The sequence below is a fragment of the Salvia miltiorrhiza genome, chromosome 4 (genome assembly GCF_028751815.1).
Source record: "Salvia miltiorrhiza cultivar Shanhuang (shh) chromosome 4, IMPLAD_Smil_shh, whole genome shotgun sequence".
Classification (NCBI taxonomy): Eukaryota; Viridiplantae; Streptophyta; class Magnoliopsida; order Lamiales; family Lamiaceae; genus Salvia; species Salvia miltiorrhiza.
In genome coordinates, this window is record NC_080390.1 from 43,073,042 (window position 1) to 43,095,426 (window position 22,385).

The 22,385-nt window shown below is 36.0% G+C and overlaps 3 protein-coding genes across 5 annotated transcripts; 1 reads left to right on the forward strand and 2 right to left on the reverse strand.

Moving 5' to 3' along the window:
- Positions 1-999: 999 nt before the first annotated feature.
- LOC131021839 (EPIDERMAL PATTERNING FACTOR-like protein 1) lies at positions 1,000-1,779 on the reverse strand. Its single transcript, XM_057951157.1, has 2 exons — positions 1,435-1,779; positions 1,000-1,346 (listed from the first exon to the last, which is right to left on the reverse strand). The coding sequence occupies exons 1-2, from the start codon at positions 1,531-1,533 to the stop codon at positions 1,137-1,139; spliced, it is 309 nt and encodes a 102-aa protein (XP_057807140.1). The 5' UTR covers positions 1,534-1,779; the 3' UTR covers positions 1,000-1,136.
- Positions 1,780-9,720: 7,941 nt separating this feature from the next.
- On the forward strand, positions 9,721-12,331 carry LOC131021840 (F-box protein FBW2-like). 3 transcript variants are annotated; one of them, XM_057951160.1, is made up of 3 exons: positions 9,721-9,983; positions 10,814-11,161; positions 11,576-12,331. In XM_057951160.1, the coding sequence occupies exons 2-3, from the start codon at positions 10,854-10,856 to the stop codon at positions 12,225-12,227; spliced, it is 960 nt and encodes a 319-aa protein (XP_057807143.1). In that variant the 5' UTR covers positions 9,721-9,983; positions 10,814-10,853; the 3' UTR covers positions 12,228-12,331. The 3 variants fall into 3 exon arrangements, with proteins under 3 accessions (XP_057807143.1, XP_057807141.1, XP_057807142.1); XM_057951158.1 differs by having other exon boundaries at positions 9,757-10,011; XM_057951159.1 differs by lacking the exon at positions 9,721-9,983 and adding an exon at positions 10,038-10,294.
- A 447-nt stretch (positions 12,332-12,778) lies between these two features.
- Positions 12,779-15,856, reverse strand: LOC131021841 (uncharacterized). Its single transcript, XM_057951161.1, has 3 exons — positions 14,455-15,856; positions 13,575-13,685; positions 12,779-13,223 (listed from the first exon to the last, which is right to left on the reverse strand). The coding sequence occupies exons 1-3, from the start codon at positions 15,076-15,078 to the stop codon at positions 13,035-13,037; spliced, it is 924 nt and encodes a 307-aa protein (XP_057807144.1). The 5' UTR covers positions 15,079-15,856; the 3' UTR covers positions 12,779-13,034.
- Positions 15,857-22,385: the final 6,529 nt, after the last annotated feature.

The following is a 22,385-nucleotide window of genomic DNA, read 5'->3' on the forward strand; positions in this document are numbered from 1 at the left end:
CCTCTTTGCCACACTTTGCCTATCACCTTTCCCACCAACCCTACCATCCACTCTCTCTCTCCCTCCTGTCGATCGAATCTCGTTGCGCTGCCTCTCTACCACCGCTAGCTGCACCTCAAGCGTCACCTTATCTTGCTGCCTCTCTAAGTGTATGCGCCTCTCTCTCTCTCTCTCTCACTCAGATTTTTGATGCGCTCGACTTTCGAGTGTCAAACAATGGTTCAAATTGAACTATTGATCAATGTTCAATGTTCAATTGTCGAGCAATTCATCATCTTGAACAATTGCTCGATGCTCAAGTGTTGATCAATTAAATTATTGGTCGATGCTCGACGCTATGTTTGGCGCTTGATGCTTTAGTATCGAACACTAGTGCAAATTAAATTATTGCCCATTGGTCGATCGAGCTCATGCATTCAAGTCGAGTATGTATGGTAGTGGTGGTGGGTCAGTGATGATGCTGGTTAATTTGTGAATTACGACGATTGATGATGGATTTGCGAAGCGCGGTGGACGACAGACAGTAGTGAGTTATTTTATTTTTCAATATTTTAATAAATTATAATAAATAAATTAAAGTATTAAAATATAATCTAAATTTGAATTAATAGAAGGGAAAATTAATCATAATGGATAGAATTTGCATGACAAAATGTGGGTATATATATTTGTATATAACATTATATATTTGCATGCATATATATATGGAAGCATACAAGAGAAAACACAGTTTGTGGAAAATATTACTACTATTACTACTAGTATATAGGAATAGGAGTATTATTATAAAGTAAGGAGCTACAACTAACCTATATAGCTTGCAGTCGCAGAGATGAGAAAGAGAATTAATTGCCAGTAGTTATCAAAGCAACAACCCAAGTCAGTCTGAAAAAAATCAGAAATAATTTCTGTACAATCTGTACTAAATGCCAGGGACCCATAACGAATTAAAATAAAAGCACACACATATACAACCTAAATTACTATAAAAACAGGGAATATCGAAATCTCAGTTCACTTATCTATAATTAAGATTAAAACATATGCAACACAAAATATACATTATTCAGTAATTACGCGACATATATAATCCGGAGCCTTGGTTGGGAATTAAAAATGAATATATTTTAGTTAAATTAAGGGTTATAGAAATGGCCTTGGCATCTGCACTTCCATCCGAGTGGCTTGTAATTGGAGTACCTGTTTTGATCCGATTCGAGTCGGCCGCGGCTCGGGCTCGGCGTCGTCGGCACCTGCACCGCCATGCACGGGTGGCACAGATTGCATCTGTTTTGGCAGCTCGGCGGCGTCGATCCCAATCTCGCCTTCTCCTCCGCCAATAAACCCTACAAATTCATCATTCATCATCAGTATATATATGCGTATATGTAGAGAGAGAGAGAGAGAGAGAGAAAGGAAAATGAAGATCGAGACCGTGGAAGAGAGAGAAGAATGAGAAGAATGGAGGAGGAAGAAGAGGGCGATAATAAAGGCGATGGAATTCGCAGAAATTAATGGAGCGGTGATGAACATGTTTGCATTGTTTTCAAATACGAGAGTATTTGAGCAATTAAAGCTGGGAAAATGTTGAGTCGCCAAACAGGAAAACTGAAAATGCCACTCTACCTACTACTATAATAAATAGGCATAGTGGGATGGAGACTTTCCAAATACAAATACGATTCACCAATTAATTTTGCAATTTCCACCTTCGGATCCAACCCCAAATTTCGATTCATCAATTTTCTAAAACTACATCAATTAATATTGGTATTTTAGTCTTCTAATTTTAAAAACTATTTTCAAAAGCTTAAATTTATGGATTAAGATTAGGATGGGTTGAATTTTAGGCGGCCTAACACATTTTCGGTCTGGGTTGTTCAAACCTTATTTTAACGTTTAGGCCTGATGGGCTCTGATTTGGACCGAACGATTTCTAACTTTTGTCACCTCTACCAATGACTAAAGTTTATGCTTACTTGTGTGTGTTGGTCGACGGTAAGAGGTTAATACCTAAGTTTAAAGGTATTGGGTTCGAGCCCTATGTGGCTTTATGCTCACTTTGTGTGCGTTTGTTGATCTAGCGGTAGAAGATTAATGTCCAAAACTCAAGGTCTTGAGTTCGAGTCCGTCTCACGGTCTTTAAAATTTCTTTATTTACTTATGTAATTTATCAAAAAAAAAAAGTTAACGGTCACTTTTAAGAAAATAAATAATTACATTATTTACTATTCCCTTCGTCCCACTTCAAATGACCCAATTTCTATTTTAGGTTGTCCCACTTCAAATGGCCCAATCCAAATTTAGAAATAAAATTAGGCATTTAACACTATTTTTTGGGTTCTCTCACCACCACTTTACACCTTTATCACACATTTCTTAATTTCCGTGCTTAATTTTTTTTGGATCATTTGAAGCGGGACGGAGGGAGTATACTTTAGTGTGAGAGTCACATGTCGTTTATTTGTGTAGTCAGTCTTTTTTAATTAATAGTCCAAATATGCAGATGGGATCTTTTGTCCCACAATATTGTCTTTTTCATTTCTTTATTTTATAAATTATTTTTTATAAAAATAAAAATTATTATATTGTTATAAACTCTAATTAGTATTTATCATTGAAAAATTAAAATTTAAAAAATTATATACCCTAACTTTGAATTAATGAACCCAAATAATCTATTATTAATTCAAATAAATATAAAAAATAATTATAAACCCTAAATGGATGAGTGAACCCTTGTTAATTATCTTTATAATATATAAAAGCATAATAAATTAAAATGAAATAAAAAATAATTTATAAATACAAAGAAATGAAGAGTGGTACACGTGGTACACACTATATTTTGGGACAGAGGATCCCATTTGCCAAATATGAATTTATATTCTACCTAAGGGAAGCGGTTTAATGAATTATCAAATGTTGGAATCTTAAATTGTAATTTGCTTAGTTCATGACATTTTTATGAAAACCTTAATCGCTTGTGACATGCCACTCAATCGCTGATAGTTCACATTGCATTTCAGTTTCTGTATATAGTAATGTTATCATTGTTTTTTTGAGACTCTGAGTTGTACAAAATAACATGCAATATTACTGATGCAAATGAAGTACTCCAACATAACGTGTTGAATCTCGCATGAATTTAAAACGTTAGAATTGGCCTTGATTGCTTGCTAGTGGTACTTGCCTTGCCACGCCACCACCACTCTTTCAATTATTTGTGGTCACCGCCAGACATTAAATTTTAATTAATAAACTTATTGTTGAATTGTCTTTTATTTTAAAATTAAAAAATTGGGTCGGTCGTGTTGTAGAAATGAGCCCAATCTTCCGGGGACCAGTGAGCCAAATTACTCCAATTTATTTTTACATAATCACTGTAATTTAATTTTTGAGAAAGATATTAAGAATTTCGAATTTGAAACTTTTAGTTTGATAGACTAAGGATCTAAAAGTGCAACTACTACACCAAAGTGAAAATTTTAACATTTACATATGTTTGAAATTGTTGGTCCAAATTAAGGCTCGTTCTTTGGCTGTCCATTAATTTATTTGTGATAGTTCATTTTTTTGTCTTAAATTACAGCTATAGCTGCTCTATTTAGAGATATCAATGCAATCTAAAATCTGTGAATTGATCCTATAACTAGTCAATCTGAAAAAGTTAGGGTTGAAAATTTTCAACTCGATAAAATTACAGCTCGATTAGTCCGTAATCGAATAGTCCGCCACTCGATAGAGTTGACCCGAAAATAATCCAAAATCCAATAGGGTTGGCCCGATAGTAATGTGTTCGATTGATTATATGAAATTTTTCTTGTTATTTGATTTTTTAACTTCACTACTTTGCTTATGAAAATTAGTATAATAAGATACTATTTTCATAAATTTGTCAAATGCAGTTTGATTCAATATTATAAATTTAATATTGGAAAGTTATGCTCATCATTTCACTTCTCTGTATTTTTAATCTAATACTTGACATCAAATATTTAGATGTAAAAATTAAAAAAAAAATGATAATTATTTAACAAAAATGTTGCATCTTTATATTTCTAAGAGTTGTATGTAAATCGATGTTGAAATGTTACTTATTTATGCGTGTATTTGTTTATTATAAATATAATATTGTCAAGAGAATTATATTAATTAGTTTTTTTTAAATAAATTTTCGAGCCCAATTAGTCCGATGAGCTAGCCCAAAACACGAACATTTATTGGTTAGGGATGAAAATTTTTAACTCGAAAAATGTTCAACCTGATTAACTCGCACCCAAATAGCCGATAACCCGATAGGGGCTAGCCTGAAATTCGATAGGTTGGCCTGATTGACATCCCTAGTTGTATTTATTGAGATAAATTTGGAATCCTAGCTGCCTCTTTCCTTTTTCTTCTTTTTCCCTTCCCTCTGTATTTCTGAGTGAAATAGATAAGTTACGCCTGTATCTTCACCTCTACTCTTGTCTTATTAGTGTTTTGGTCGAAGTGTGAACAATCTTAATACTTGTGTGTTTTCTTCGTCCGATCTTTGTTATCTCTGTATGGGTTAACCGGAGTAAGGTTGAGGATGAACTTGGTAGTGGAGTTGTCGGAACGTGGTGTTGTCGGAGGAGGACTGCTCTTGGATTTGAGAGAGACCGAGATTTGAACTGAGAAACTATTGCGCCTCCATCGTCTCTAAACCACCGCTGCTACATCGGTACTGCTGCATCGTCTCCGGGTAGTTGTTGCTTATCCGACTCCGGGCAACTACCTTGAGAATGAGGCGGCGTGAGAGAAATGAAGGAGACGAGACGAGAGAGAGAGAGAGAGAGAGATTCAACGAGAAATGGAGGTTCAAATGAGAGAAATACGGCCAAAAGTGAATATTTTTTATATATGATGGGTCGAATGGACCCGGATCCGAATCGAAAAGATCCGGGCACATCCTAATAGAACATCCCGATAGAGCGCACAAGAGTTTTTGCCTGGAACATAAGTATTTGTAGCAACATGGTCCATGGACAAGCACAATAACTGTAGCCCATATGTCCCTAGATAAACTAGGGCTGGCAAAACGTGCGGGTCGGATCGTTATCGGGTCGACCTAATATCGACCCGACCTGATAAGGCCAAACCCGAACACGACCTGTTAAGGGAATGCCCGAACCCGACACGATTTACCTAAACCCGAACCCAACATGAACCCGATAACAACATGATTCAAAGCGTGTTGACACGACACGATAGCGATAAAATCATGTGTCCGGCCGGTGAAAACATGTGTCCGGCCGGGCGGACACATAATTTCACCGGCCGGACACATGATCCGACCGATAAAATCATGTGTCCGGCCGGCCGGACACATGATCTAGCCACCCACCGATCATATGTACTCTTGACTGATAGCTGTCAAATCGTTGACTTTTATAACCGATGGCTGTCAAATCGGTCAAATGTGTAAGACTTTCACTAAAAACCAAGCAAACCCATCAACATCAAAGGGTAAATTAGGCACTTCACATATTTAGGGCATAGAATGCTTTCTATGATAAGAGAGGGCATTTTTCAAAAAACACATAAAGGATGGGGCATTTTTGCCCATTAACACAAAAGATATTAGGGTTAATTGCCGAAAAAATCATATACTTTTTCGATTTTTGGTTATTTCCCATGACAAAAAAAGTCTGAACGGAAATCCATGAATTGAAAACTTAATTGTAATTTTCCCCCGCGTCCATTTTCCGGCGATCTCCGATGGAGCTCCGATCCAACGTGGCATAATTCATTCCATCTGTCAAAAAAAAATGATGACTAGGCAGCCACATCGCCGCCGCCTGAAACCCAAATTTCTGAAAGAGGCGCCGCAGATCTGGTTCTGTCTCCCTCCTCCTGCTTTGTCAAGCAATGAGCCCTAATTAATGAGAATGGAGGCGAGCAAATTGGAAGAGGAAAGGGGAGGACGAAGGCGGCGAGGCGAGAGGGCAGAGGTTGGAGGCGAGACGAGGGCGGCGGAAGTGGGAGTCGGGATCTGAATCAGTTACCCAAATTTCTGAAAGAGGCGCCGCAGATCTGGTTCTGTCTCTCTCCCCCTACTTTGTCAAGCAATGAGCCCTAATTAATGAGAATAGAGGCGAGCGAACTGGAAGAGGAAAGGGGAGGGCGGAGGCGGTGTGTGGAAGCGGCGAGGCGAGAGGGCGGAGGTTGGAGGTGAGATGAGGGCGGCGGAGGTGGGAGCTGGGATCTAAATCAGTTCTTTCAAAACTAATTGTCGTGCCAACTGCCAATCGCCGCCGGCGTCGGGGACTCGGGGTGGAGTCACGAGGCTCGGGCAAGGCGACCGTTGACTGGTTTGCTGGCGCCGGAGGTCGAGGTGACGGGACTCAAAAAAGCTTCACTATCGCCGCAAAACTCCAATTCCCGGCGATGACACGCTGGAAATCCGATTGCCACCTCGGATTCAATTTGGGGAAAAATGGACGCGGGGGAAAATTACAATTAAGTTTTCAATTCATGGATTTCTGTTCAGACTTTTTTTGTCATGGGAAATAACCAAAATTCGAAAAAGTATATGGTTTTTCCGGCAATTAACCCAAGATATTATATGGACAAATATGTATTGACAAAAAATGGTCTAATACACAAATAAATTGATTTATTTAAAAAATTTAGCTAAAAAAAGGATTTGGTTTATTTTATTTGTTTGTCCATATTGTAGTTATTTTGCTTTATTTCAATGTACAAAAATTAAAAAATAAAGATTTTTTTAAAAAAAAATACAAAAAATCACAAAGATAGCTTACGAAGTGGAAAAATAGGAAAACTAACTAAATCCTATTTATTTTGAATCAAAGTTTTTTAATAAATTCATTTTATATGTATTTAATCATATTTTGTCTAAACGTATTTCGTTGAAATAATACCATTCATAATTTTTATATTTAAAAGAGGATTGTATAATTTTATACCACATTATAAAGAAGTGATAAATATATTATCATTTAAAATAAATTAAATATATAAAATATGATCCCTACTTTATTCATTTGGTCGTGTTAGATGTGAAACGAAATAATGACAAAAAAAAAAAAGAATAAAAAGAAATAATCTTTTAGAATTATGTATGTATTGATCGGTAACTTTTAATTTCATAATGCCTACATGGAAGTGGTATATAATTTAATTGACTTAAATTATTTTGCAAATTATCGTAATACTCAATTATTTCAATAATTTATAGAGAAACAAAAGAAAAGTGCTAAAACTATATTGGTTCAATATTGATTACTTAAACTAGAAGAAAAAAATACTCCCCTCGTCCCATTGTATTTGAGACTCTTTCTATTTAAGGCGTCCCACTGTAAGTGAGACTCTTTTTTTTGTGGTAAAAATTTTACCTTTAAAACACATTTTCACTTTTTCACCTACAAATAAAATATATTTTTCTAAATTTTTATGTCCAAAAAAAGGTCTCACATATAGTGAGACGGAGGGAGTAAATTAACAATACTTTTTTATAAGCGTCAGGTTCGATATTACTCATTTAAAAAATCGTTAGACTAGTAATGAAATAAGACATGTAATGAAAGAAGGGGGGTTACATTACATGACATTGTGTTTCCGAATCAATTTTAAAACGAACTATTTAACGGCGACTTTAAATAATTTCAAATAACTGTCTTCGAAAAATTGTTATTCGGTCTCTGTAACACGGACATTAAATTACTTCAATTTCCCATGCTACACCATTTCCTAACTCACCCAAATTTAAATAAAAAGGAGCTTTGCTAATTGCACTCCACTCACAGTGCTCCCTTTTTCAAAACTCCAATTTCTATTAGAGTTCGTTTACCTTGACGTCAAATGAGAGTGAAAGATTATACTTTTATCATTTTTTATAGGGGTTTTTGTAAATAAAATCACGAACAATTTTAAATTTGTAATTTTAACGTGACTTTTGAAGTGTGGCGAATTAAATCATAATCTTTTCAATTTTTGCAATTTCGTCCCCTCAATTTTTTCCGGCCACCGGAGTGATTAGTTGGAGCTTATGTGGATTATTTTTTTCCACGTAATTAATTTCTAACTAAGATTAAATTGCTGACTAAGATTAAAACAAAATCAAAACCTAATTCTTTTATTTTACTTCTTTTTCGTCTTTTATAAAAATATATTTGATGTGTATCTTAAGTTAAAGATTATGACAAGATCTTCAATTTGATTTAAAATTCATTAAATATGAATTTGAAATAAATAATTTATTATAATTTAAAATTTTAAAGTGATTGTTTTTCTCCCTCCTATCTCTTTCACAATATTCTTTATTTTTTTTTCTCTTTCTCCTTATTTTGTTATTATATTATTTTTATTTGTATCTCTTTCTCCTACAAAATTTATATATCTTCTCTTCTCTTTTGATTAAAAAAACACAATATTTATTTTTTGAATTATTTTATCAAAGCATACATAAAAATATTAATTAAAAAATATAATGCACAATTATCAACAAAAATCGAGACAATATTATAAAAGTATTTATTAATTTTAATTTTAATAAAAAAATAATAATCATTAACAAAAAAATTTCGGTAAATTTAATTATTATTATACAATTCTCATTGAACTTAATATTATACTCCTACTCATTAAGTTGATAAAATTATTACTATACACTATTTTAAATCAAATACTAATATTTAAATTAATATATTTTTTGTTATTAATTAATTTGATTCATAAATAATACTAATATTTTTACATAATTTCAAATTCTAAAAATAAATAAAATATTGTGGCCGTGCATCGTACGGGAGGGCGTACTAGTTTAAGGAAAATGGGGGATACTGAAATAAGTTCGACGAAAAAGAAGAAAAATAAAAGAATTAAGTTTTGATTTTATTTTAATCTTAGTCAGAAATTAATTACGTGGAAAAAAAATAATCCACATAAGCTCCAACTCATCACTCCGGTGGCCAGAAAGATTGAGGGGACGAAATTGCAAAAATTGAAAAGGTTATGATTTAATTCGCCACACTTCAAAAGTCGCGTTAAAATTGCAAATTCAAAATTATTCGTGATTTTATTTGCAAAAACCCCTTTTTGTATTATTTTTGTATGTTTATTATAATACTCCGTATTTTTTTAGATATAGTAATTTTTTTTAAATAATTTTTTTCACTCATTATCTTTTTAATATTAAATAATATTATCTAAAATTTTAATCTAAAATAAGAGTAAAAGATATATTTTCACTATTTTCACATATTCATTATAATAGAAAATTTTCGTCAGACATAGTGAAATATTTTCTCCAATAGTTCCTTTTTTCATACATATTATCTCAAATATTAGATAATATTATTGATATAAAATATTTTTGATATTTTTTTTATTTTTTTCATCTTTAATAATATATGATAAAATTATATATATATATATATATATATATATATATATATATATATATAGGGAGAGGTTCAAGAAAAAGCCACTAAATAAAAGAAGAACGGAAAACTATTTTCAGTCATTCGATCATCAAGTTCTAAGGTGGATGCATCATCTTGTTGGATGAATGCAGATCCTGGGTTCGAATTCTAAAGAAAGTAATTTTTTTTATTTTTTTAGTGCATTAATTTTAACAGTGAATGCATTAATTTATATATATATACACCCTATATATATTCTCATATTTTTTATTCACCAATTTTCTAATAATTTTTTTATAACAAATGTGAACGCTTTAAAAACAAAACCAAATTTCTGAGCAAACACTACTACTAAACACAGAGAGAGAGAGAGAGAGAGAGGAGAGGGAGAGAGAGAATCTCGGTTATATTTCGTCAGTTGCACGTATAATAGATACAACAGCTTTTGTTGGTATTCCTTTGTTTTCTTGTGTAGCTCTCCTATCCTCCCTCCCCCCTTCCTCTGTTCCTCATCCTTCAATTGCGTGGTTAAACCGTATGCTTTCACAGATCCAGATTACTGGTAGAGCTTAGGTAATTGTGCTCAGCTTCCAATTAGTAGGTATAAATGAATTATCTTTTGTGTGTGATTCCGTAAACTCGATTGATAGAAGGTTGCCAAGATCTCTGCTTTCCATCTATATAATATAATGGTGTGGAAGATTATATATTTCTGATTACGGATTTTGATCCATTTCTGGAAAATTAAGGCCGTCTACTGATGTGGGGCCTTGCTGCTCGAGCTAATTCTTCCCTAATCGCGAATACTTTTTCTCTCTCATCTAATATGTTTTGAGATTTCTCTGTTTTGTTTTTCTTTCAAAATTGAGAACTTGATTTAATCGGTACTGTTCCTTTTTCCTATTAAATTTGGGGTTGATTTTTGGCTCAACTGGTCGCATTTAATGTGTATTTATTATTCCTTACCTGCTGCTGCAGTAGGCTGTAGGCCTGGGCCCTTCATCTAGCGGTCATTATCATTTCTTCCATCAATTGAATTGGAAAATCTGTGGTACAAGAAAAAAATGAAGGAAAATATCAGCCTTGCGATTAATAATTCATCTTTGTAAATTCAAGTGTCCTGTTACACAACATTTCATTTGAATGTTCTCATCTTGCATTTCTTTGGTTTGGAAGAATGTTGCCTCTGGATTTCTAACAAAAGGAAAGAAATCTGGATTATATTGCATCCTCTTACTTATATGCAGTTCCTCTAAATTAAGTGTCTTGTTACAAAACATTTGCTTTGAATGCATCTGGATTATATTGCATCGTCTTTACTCATTTGCAGTTCCTCTAAATTAAGTGTCTTGTTACAATTTGAATGCATCTGGATTACATTGCATCATCTTGCTTGTATGCAGTTCGTTTAACTAGTGGCCCGGGGAAAAGGGCTTGAGATAAATGGATGAGGCGTGTGATTTTCCGAAATGGGACGAACTGATACCAGATGCACTTGGGCTAATATTCAAGAATCTTTCTCTTGTTGAGCTGCTAACTGTAGTACCAAGAGTCTGCAAGTCTTGGGGAAGAGCGGTGTCTGGGCCGTATTGTTGGCAAGAGATAGACATTGTTGAATGGAGCAGGAATGGCAAGCCTGACATTGTTGAACGAATGCTTCGGTTACTCGTTTCAAGAAGCTGTGGCTCGCTGAGGAAACTATGTGTCTCTGGTCTTGCCAGTGACCAAAGCATTTTCTTCATAGTTAATCAGTAAGTATTAGTTGTGCTTTCTACGAATCTCTATTTGTTATTTATGTTTAACTTGCTCGGAATAAGGAGAAAATGCAGTGATAATAAGTGGAGAATGTTAGATTTGTTTGTTGGCGTTCAAATGATTCAATGGACTTGTACGTTCATGGAATTGAGGAATTTGATTTGGTTTTCGTTCATGTCGTCCATTAAAGTTAGGCGTTTTATGTAGATTGCAGCTCTTGCATTGTTAATAGATGTTCATTATAGCTAAAACTGTTGAGAGGGGATAAACTTAAGTAGAATTATTCTAATACCATAAGGGCTGGTTTGCTATTCGGATGATGTTGCATCATTTGTCCAATGTTGTCTTGTCACATAATTTGTCATATACCTTTTTCAAAATTGGCTTATATAATTCACCTTGGTTTCAAGTGCTCAATCTCTACAAACTTTGCAACTGCCGGGAAGCCACGTGAATAATTCAGTAATGGAGAGAGCTGCTGCAATGCTATCAAGTCTTACTTGTCTTGATTTGAGTTACTGCATCAATATAGGAGCTCCAGCCCTTGAAGCGGTAGGGAAGCACTGTAAATCTCTCACTACTTTGCGACGGGTAATGCATCCGCTGGAGGTGATCGACAAGCTTTCCCAAGACGATGAAGCCCTAGCCATCGCTGCCACAATGCCAAGACTCAAGCATCTCGAGATTGCCTACTTGCTTGTGGATACATCAAGCGTAGTGAAGATTCTTGAAAACTGCAAGCAGCTGGAGTTACTAGATGTACGAGGGTGTTGGAATGTGAAGTTAGACGAGAAGTTGGTGAAGAGACTCCCTAATTTGAAGGTTGTTGGGCCCCTTGTTGTGGATTTTTACGATATGAATGGCTGGGATAATTGTTCGGATAACTCGAGTTCCTCTGGTTACCTGCCATGGGACTTTGCAGACGACGTGGATGATGAGTACAATGAGATGTTGGAGAATGATTTCTGGGAAGATGAAGTCCCTGTAGAGGATGTGGGGATGTGGTTTTACTATGATGTTAATGCCGCGGATGCTGGTTATGATTGGCCTCAGTCTCCCTAAGCTCCTCGATATCATCTGCATCTTCTGCTTTGTAAGTCTGCGAGCTTCAATATGTAACCAACTATTTGGCCTATCATGAAATAAGAATTAGCTGTTAATTCCTACTTTGCTGCTTCTTGTTCATTTCCTTGGATACACAAGAGACTTGTATTGACTTTGTACAAAATTGCACTGCACATATAGGTAATCAAATCCATGGTTTTAACAAGGATAATTCCACAACTTTTTATTTTTTTGTCAAGTCTGTTGGACTCATGTCACGTGCTAAGGTGTCTATCGAATTTTATTGGCTAATGATCAGATTGTCAAAAAAATAACGTTGGCCTTTTTTTACTGGTAGGGTAAAATTATCAACCAAAATGACTGTACAAGTATTAATTTATAATTATGCTCACGTTAGGTTACAATTACAAAAAGAACGTTGTCATATAAAATGGTAACAATTAAAATTGGAGTGTTTGGTGAAAGCTTTCCCATATGTGTCTGTTTCTTCAAACCTAATAAATACTAGTAATATAGCATGGAAGAATGGCAATTTCATACACAAACACTTGATATACATGTTCTCTCCTCCAATAAATTTATGTTGATAACTCTTTTCAGTGTTACAACAAACATTCTAACTCAGCAAGTCAGTATCACAGAAACATAGGGCTATAGCCTATAGCTCCATCATCATTTAACTTCATGTAACAACATGTTTTCATCTACAAGTCCAACAACAACAACAACATGATTTCATCAATAATGATCAATTTTCAAAAACAAAACCACTCCTCCCAACTGGAAGTCTAGACCGCACTGTCGTTATTGGCTTGCGTTTGCAACATCCAGAGTCTCGATTTTGTTTATTTCTGTATTTTGTTCTCCATGCACTGACGATGAGTTTGAAGCCTCTGGTTTATTCTGGTCGATAGTTTGCGTAGGTTTCGTGTTCAACAAATTCTTAGCTTTCCCAACTGCAAGAATGAGCTCGAGTTGTTTCTGTTGTTGTTCCTACATCAAATTCAACAGGGAATAACCACAATATTTGAACTTCAACTGGCATTTACACATACCAACAATACACACAATGAGTCTCTAAATCAAATAACAATTGGTGAACATAAAAATAACGTTGCAGATAAACTCAAACGATGCAGGGTTTCTGAATCAAGTTGTTTGCAAAACAATCTCCAATTTGATTTCTGGAAAGTAGTTATCAATGTAAGGAAAATGACTTGTGACAAGTTTCCAGATAGCACATCATTGTAGCACAAGCAAAGACAGTAAAGTACTATAGAAATTGCAGTATCAATGAAAAGTAATCATCTGCTTTATTTTATAATTTCACAAAAAAAAAGGTACCTGCATAGCTAGCAGAACCTTGTGGATCTCACCGAGTTCCTTCTCCAAAATGTCTTCACGTGCTGCCAGCGCTCGAGTGACCTCGGAGTTCTTCTGTGCCAATGCTGCAGTCTGAAATTGAAAAAGAAAAAAAGAAAAAGAAAAAGCAGGAGTTAGAACTTAGAAACTTCAGATTCCATCAAAGCACAAGTAATGCTGCTAAACCACTCCCCACAATCCAGAAGATGGTGTAGGGTATGAGCAGTCGAGCACCTCATATAAATTATAAACATCAAAAAACATGTTCCATCCCACCACATTTGTTCATAATACGGAAAATAAACCCTTCCCTAAAAGAATTTGGTATCCTATAGTGCTTTTGGTAATTTTGGCTGATTGAACAAACTGATTATTATACGTTTCTTATTCCACCACGAACTTCATGAAACCAAATTAGACGTTCACTGTCAAATACGAGATCGAAATTTCCTGACAAGAAACAGCATCGGCATATATCATAGTTTGCAATTTTGGATGATGAATATGAGAAGCACTGAAGTCAAACTTCAAAGAACATCCTACAACCTTGCAGGCAGTAGTTCTCCTTGATTCCCTTTTTTGTTAATTCACAATTCTCCTTTTACACACAAAGAGAAGGGAACAGCAGGGTTCAAATCATCGTCCTAAACAGACTAAAACTGATTATTCCATTTTCCTTTATTCCAATCCCTCTATAAAGAATTAGAATTCCGGCATAAAGTGTCTTGGTGTATCCCTACAAGACGCTAATCATTTCATAAAATGCAAGCTATTAAGAGATGAAACTTTACCGTAAGCATACACAAATCTCATCCAAATTTCCCTAATCAATACCAAATAAAATGTCACCAAGCAGAATTACCTCAGAGATTGGTTCTTTAAGAGATTTCCGGGCGGCCCGAACCCGAATACCGAGCTTCTCAAGCTGCCTCGACAAGACCCGAATGAGGGTGGCCGAGCTGCGCAAATCCTCCTCCAATTTCTCCACTCTCCTCAACAAATTAGTCCCCTTTGAGAACCCGGCGCCGCACACCCTCCGCCACTGCCGCCGCCGTATCACCGCCCCAACCACGACGCTCACCACCAACAACACACACTGCCATACAAAAACCTTGCTCCCCACCCACCCAAAAACCGCCCCTTTTTGCACTCCGTAGCTTACTGCTACATATAAGGATACGGCAGCCGAGATAGTTAGACTTAAGAATTCAAAAACTGAGAGAAGATCATCAAAATTGAAATTGCTGGAGCTGGTGCCCTTGCTGCAGTCAATTTGGCTGTACAGGTCATCGGAAGAGGCGCTGGTCTTTCTGAGGGGGGAAAGCCGGGATGCGCATGTCAAGAACATGTGATTTGGGAAATGGGGTCCTGAATTTGGGGGTAGAAATGGGGAATTTGGCGGCTTGGGAATATAAGTTGGTGACAAAGGGATAAGAGAAGAGATTGGATTCTTGTTTGTGAGGATGGATCGAAAAGCGAGTGCCATTTTTTGTGTGTATCGTGAAAAAGGGGTTAATCATCCATGCTTCTCAAAAATTGGGTTGCGAATTATTGCGTCGTTGTTGTGAATGATTTCTATTTCTATACAACATCAAACCGCAAAAATCTACGTGAGAAACAGAAAGGGTAGAAAGCCGAGAAGGGGAGAGGGCCTTCGTGTAATATTCGATTAATGGTTAAATGCATATATTATCTCCGGTTACCTACCGTAAAATTAATGTGACATTGATATTGATATGAATTTAATTTTACAAATAATATTGACGTGAATTCAACTATAATTTAATTAATTCCTAAAATCATAAATAAGTACTCCTAAGTTTCTAAATCACACCTAAAGCTTTCACCTTCACTCTACGCACGCTCACTAGACACTGATTTCTCTCCTCGCTCGCTGACGACAGCAGCAGCCTCCAAGCCGCATTTATTCCTTTCTACATCTTTTTCGTCCAAGTCATGTTCTTTCTCCAAGCCGTGTTCTTCCTCTTGTCGATTCTTTGCAATTTTTGAAGTTTCAACCTTTGGGGTCTTTTTACAACTACAAACAATAATTTTTGGATTCGAATCTAAGAAGAAGAAGAAGACATCTTGTGTTCTTCTCGCTTGGACGAAAAAGGAGAATGAAGAAGAAGAAGAAGAACGTTCACAACGCGAGGATGAAGAATGATGAATGAGAACAATGTTAACCTGCTTGCAAAATGCGAGGATCAAAGGAGGACGAATGAGAAAAATATTTTCTGGTAACAAACGCAACAATGAAGAAATGTAATTTGAAGTTTTGATTTTTTAATTCTAGATATTTAATCACAAATGAATATAAAAACGTCGTAGTTTCGTACAAAAATCAAACGTTGCATTTAAGTCACCGGACACAACAAATATGGCACGTGCTGACAAGTCACATCAGCGCCACATCGATTTGGAATTGTGGGAAAAAATGAAAATGGTGGAAAAAATATGTGAACGTTCGTGATAAAAAAAATAGAATTTTTATAGTTTGTTGGCAAAGCGTATTTCGGCCAAAGTTTGTGATATTACATTATTTAATCCTTCAACTAATTAGTACACCTAACTGTGTGTCGCACGACCAATATTGAAATTAAACAATATGTTGTTTTGTAGGGATTACAAGACCTTGCTTGATTAATAATATATGATATATAGATGTTTGGTATCCTCAATTATTAATCAAACAAGCTCGTTATACAGTGAAGGCCCGAGCTTATTACATTGTTCCTTCTTCAATTTTAATCTCTCACGACTAAGGGTGGTTAATTGGTTTAGTTACGGGTTAATCGAATCGAATTTTCAATTAATTGTAACCGAAAATATATAATTTCACTAATCGTGACCGATAAACAGTTCGAAAACCAATTAACCATAGTTAACCTTAACGATATTAATCGAATATAATATAATAAAGATCAATATAATAGCAATTAATCCTATCGATAACTACTAATCCAATGCGAAACTTACATTTGAAAATTGAATCTTATAAGCAACTCATCTCTTCACCAAATTCATCTAACATCCATCACCATACTTTTCTCCAATTGCAACTCTTCGGTTTTATGTTCTTATATATGATGGATTTACAGTGTGTTAAATGCCAACAAGGCAACAACCTATAGTTACAAACAATAAATTGGGACAAAATGCATGACCAAAATTCAAACAACAACTGCACCAGAACCACAATCGATGGATTAATATAAGATAAGAAAAAAAAAGACGAAACTGTTTTGCCCAAAAAAATAAAATTAATCAATGGTAATGACAAGTATAAAAATAACAAAAATAAAAAATCAACTTGCTGGCTGCTGCTGCTAAACGAAGGTGGTGGCCAAAGGGATGTTAGCTAACGACGACTAGGGAAGGACGGAGGAGCCTCAACGTCGGGTAAAGTCACGACGAAATCAGAGCAGTTGGCTACTGGAGGCGTGTCGCAGTGTAAGGAGGCATAGCGCGGCGAAGCTATCGCCGTTAGGTGGAGAAGCAGTGAGGGCTACAACCAGCGAGAATAATTTATTCAAAATTTAATTTAGGGTTAGACAGTGGACAGGGCACACACTAAATAGTGAATGAGAATGAGAATCAGATTGTACTGTATTTTTAATTTTAAAGTAAAATATAATATTTTTTAGGGAAAATTGCACCTAAATACACAAACTTTGCCAAAAATTCATATTTGACGCGAAGTTAGGATTTTACATTTTAATACACCAACTTTCGGTGTTGTCCAAATTTGACACAACTTAATTCTTAAAAATTCAAAAAACAACCCCTTTTTGTAAATAATTATACAAAGATCCACTTATGTTATAATTTGGGACATTTAAACCAAAACAAGATACTTCTTATGATGTTTTCTTTTAAACCATTTTAGGCGCGGGTCGCAGTGTAAGGAGGCATAGCGCGGCGAAGCTATCGCCGTTAGGTGGAGAAGCAGTGAGGGCTACAACCAGCGAGAATAATTTATTCAAAATTTAATTTAGGGTTAGACAGTGGACAGGGCACACACTGGAGGCGTGTCGCAGTGTAAGGAGGCATAGCGCGGCGAAGCTATCGCCGTTAGGTGGAGAAGCAGTGAGGGCTACAACCAGCGAGAATAATTTATTCAAAATTTAATTTAGGGTTAGACAGTGGACAGGGCACACACTAAATAGTGAATGAGAATGAGAATCAGATTGTACTGTATTTTTAATTTTAAAGTAAAATATAATATTTTTTAGGGAAAATTGCACCTAAATACACAAACTTTGCCAAAAATTCATATTTGACGCGAAGTTAGGATTTTACATTTTAATACACCAACTTTCGGTGTTGTCCAAATTTGACACAACTTAATTCTTAAAAATTCAAAAAACAACCCCTTTTTGTAAATAATTATACAAAGATCCACTTATGTTATAATTTGGGACATTTAAACCAAAACAAGATACTTCTTATGATGTTTTCTTTTAAACCATTTTAGGCGCGGGTCAAAGATTAAAAGAAAACATCATAAGGAAATATCTTGTTTTGGTTTAAATGTCCCAAATAATAACATAAGTGGGTCTTTGTATAATTATTTACAAAAATGGGTTGTTTTTTGAATTTTTAAGAATTGAGTGTGTCAAATTTGGACAACAACGAAAGTTGGTGTATTAAAATGTAAAATCCTAACTTCGCGTCAAATATGGATTTTTGGCAAAGTTTGTGTATTTTCGCGCAATTATCCTTATTTTTTTATTTTATTTTGTAAATTAATCGATTAATCGGTTTTAACCGAATAGATACCGGTTAAATCAATTTAACCAAATTTCAATTAAAGCTATTACTGATAACCAAACTGAAACCGTGAATTACGATTATCGGTTAACCGAGTTAATCAAAATTTGAAAAATCAAATTACCACCCCTACAGTCACAAGTCACTAGGGGATAATTAAACATATCGCTATAATAACACCCCATTAATTCACAATCAACCAAAACTAGCCTCCCCAATCTGAGAATGTGCCCTCGCTGTGTTTGGTGGATCGGGAGGGCAGAAAAGCACTAAGGAATCGAATTTAGGGCTAAAGCCCTGGATCAAAAGTGTAGAAGCACTACATCGCGCTCAATCTCTTGATCGATCGAGATTGCAAAAGCTTTTGGAAGTAGAATTTGTTAGAATCTTGGAACTTGTCTTTGAGCTTTTAGCCCCGACCAGGGCCAAATGTGGGGTCAATCAAAAGCATGCAAGCTCAAGACAAGAAAAAGGTCTGACGAAGTGTTATTCCCTCTTGGAATACCCTGAATCAAGCTTCCCCGGAATATGAAGTCTCATTCGAAGTTTTAGACAAAGGTGAGTACCGATAATCAACATTTTTCAAGGTGAAAACTTCTATTTTTGACACTTATGAAAGAAATTGAGAGCCCAATCTTAGCAATACAAATTGTGAGTTTGATAATAGGTTAGAGAGGGTCATTCTATTGAAATTTGTACGAGAAAAGCATGGATAGATCCATGGTTGGCTTTGTTTTCATGGCAGAAGCCAAGGGGGAGCTACTGAATGAAGAGTACCAATAGCCTCTGGATCGACAGTGCCTACCAGAAAATTAAACTTACTAAACAATTTTACTACTATAAAGTTTCTAATTTGAATTTGATTAAAAATAATAATAATTAAAATTTGAAAAATCATTGGTATTGGGCAATTAACCGGTGGTTTCCGAACCGACGGTTCGACCTAGGGGTTAATTGTCGATTTTCGGTTCAAGAAAATATGACCCTTAACTGGACTGGGTGTTTCACAATTCTGATTTCGATTCTGTCCCGTTGTCAATGATATGGGATCGGTTCACCTGGTTTCAGTTAGCCCTGGACAACACTAATTTAAATACACATTTGTTCTAATTAAACTTTAAATGTGATTAATAAACTTTAAATACACTTTAATACAAAAATATATATGAATGTCCTAATTAAACTTTAATTGAGATTAATAAACTCTAAATTTAAGGGCACATTTGATTGGTATGTTGTGATATGTTAAGATAGAAGCGATTGATATCGTATAATTCTGTTTGGTAGTTTAGATATAAAATGTGGACATATATGTTATGATATGTCAAGATAGAAGTGATTGATATCGTATAATTGTGTTTGGTAATTTAGTTGTTTAGTTATAAAATATAGATATCATGAATTAAATGATACAAATTATAATTTTACTCTTATATAAATTTAAATAAATAATTTTTTTTAAAAGAATGCCAAATCTTCTGTCGCAACCCTCGACCCAAATAATTCTCTCTCTCGTTTTTTTTTTTGAAAGGTCAAGATAAATTATACTCCCTCCATCCACGAAAGAACTTCCTATCTTTCCTTTTTGGGACGTCCACAAAAGAACTTCCTACCTATTTTTGGACTATACCCCACCATTTATAATCCTCTTACTTTTCACTTTTCACAACTCCCAATATTAATTATAACACTTTTTCAACACTCCCAATACACTCAACTACCTTTTATCCGCTCTCAATACACTCAATAATATTTTTTCTTAAAACTTGTGCCACTCCCTCCTCTAGGAAGTTCTTTCATGGACGGAAGGAGTATAAATGAAGAGTACAAGGGGTACTCAAACCTATATAGTACAGATCCATTACTAAGAAGCAGAAGTTACAACAAATGAGGAATACAATCTCTTGGATGTAAGCACCAATCGTTAACGGAGTAGCAAAATGTGCACGTAACCATTTCCAAGAATTAATCTTCTCTCTCGCTTTCTTTACTAGTCTAAGAAATTCGGTTTTGAGATAATCATTATGATGTACTTCCATACAGGGTTGGCCCTTATGTTGTAGAAGTGAGGCAATGGCCTAGGGCCCCAAAATATAAGCCCAATAGAATTATCATACCCTATTAAAAAAAAATCATATATCTACCTAAACCAGCGAACAGAGCAACAACAAAACTAAAAAAAAAATATTTGGTATCCCTCAATTCAACGGTAACACAGAATTACAGAAACGGCTCTCTTTGGCTTCAGAAGCCAAAAATTAGAACAGAAACGACTCTCTCATCTCTCTCTCGCTGCTCAGCACTCTCTCTCTCTCTCGAGTCAAGGCTCTTATCTCAATTATCTCTTTGTGCATCTGCGCTATGGACCTACGGTGCACTTGCCTTCTCTAGAAGATCTAAATTATTGTATAATTATTTGATGGGTTAATGGCACCTAAATTACTCAACTATTTCCAAATTCTGGTTTGGCAACCATTCTTCAATGTCTGTAAAGGAAAATACTAATCTTTCAATTTGATCTGATTTAAGTTTTTCGTTCAATTTCCGACAAGGGCAAATTAGGAAATCTGCATACGTGTCCAAATTTAAGCGAGGTGGCGCCCAGTTGGCGTCCAGGTAGTGAGCTGACCGGATCTCCCTCTGACCTCCCTTCTCTCTTTCTCTCTCTCTCTCTCTCTCTCTCTCTCTCTCTCTCTTTGTATATCATCTCTTCATGCTCCAGATGAAACGATGACAGAGTTGCAGTCGAGCCCCAGATCCCCAATCAATCACCACAGCCTCGGGTTGCGTCATTCCGCCTCCGGTCGCCTTTGTCTGCGCCACCTTGCTCCAACTCCATCTGCCTTGGCCGTGAGTGGTCAGCGGCTGCGGGCACACATAGAGCGCTGGCAGCCTCCCCTCCCCCAATTATTTCCTCGACCCTCACACTCACTGAAGGCAACATAAAGAATTTCACAGATGTAAAAAGATTTTTGATTTGGGAGTTCTATGTTTCTGAAATTTTTAATCAAAGCTATGCGATTGATTAAATAATATAACACCATTTCAATTCGTCCCTGATTTTTTTGGTGTCGCTCCACGACCGCGGCTCATGGCCGAGTGCCGTCGCCACCACCACCTCCAGCGCCACGAAGAACTTAGACCTATCCAAAACCCTATTCCACACTCTGCTTACGATGGAGCAACAGTTGTTGAAGGGAGGGCGGTGGTGTGCAGCGTGGTTGGCTCGCCTCAAGAAGAATTGGTCTGTGAGTTCTCGTTTGGGGGAATGGCTTCTGGACAACTGGAGAGACGGAGGGTCAGAGTCGTCTGATAACGCCGTTGGGCGCTACTGTGCCACGGCGGCCAGCGGAGAGAGGGCGACAGCATCGCCAGATCTGGAGAAAGGGAAGAGCAGCACTAGCGGTGGCCGTTACGCTGCTTTCCGACCAAAGAAGGAGAGACGAAGAGATCGAGGAGGAGGAAGGGCAGTAAAGAGCGTGGGACGTCGTTGGGGGGCCGCCGACGGACTTGCCGGAGAAGAAGCAGCGGCGGCGGTGGCTGCAAAAGAAATCTAACGGGAACTATAAAAGAAATGATAAACGACATCGTTTTTAGTCATATAAAACGGCTGTGTTTCAACATGCGGTCGGCGTGTCCACGTTGGATTTCCAGTCATCCATGTCATCAATGTATTCGCCGGAAAATGAGAGGAGTCGCAAAATCAGATTAAATTGAAAGATTAGTATTTTCCTTTACAGACATTGAAGTATGGTGGCCAAACCAGAATTTGGAAATAGTTGAGTAATTTAGGCGCCATTAACCCTTATTTGATCATTGTTTTTTAGTTTATTGTACTTTACAATTAATGTTACACGTGTATATCTATCTTAAATTTGCTACAACTTCTCCAAACTTTATCTTAAATTTGCTACAACTGCTTCCATATCTCCTGGTTTTTGTGAATTGTTATTCCTAATAATGTGTCGATCAATGTACCATCAGTCCCAGGGCTCATTCATGTTTACAAGAGAAGCACAA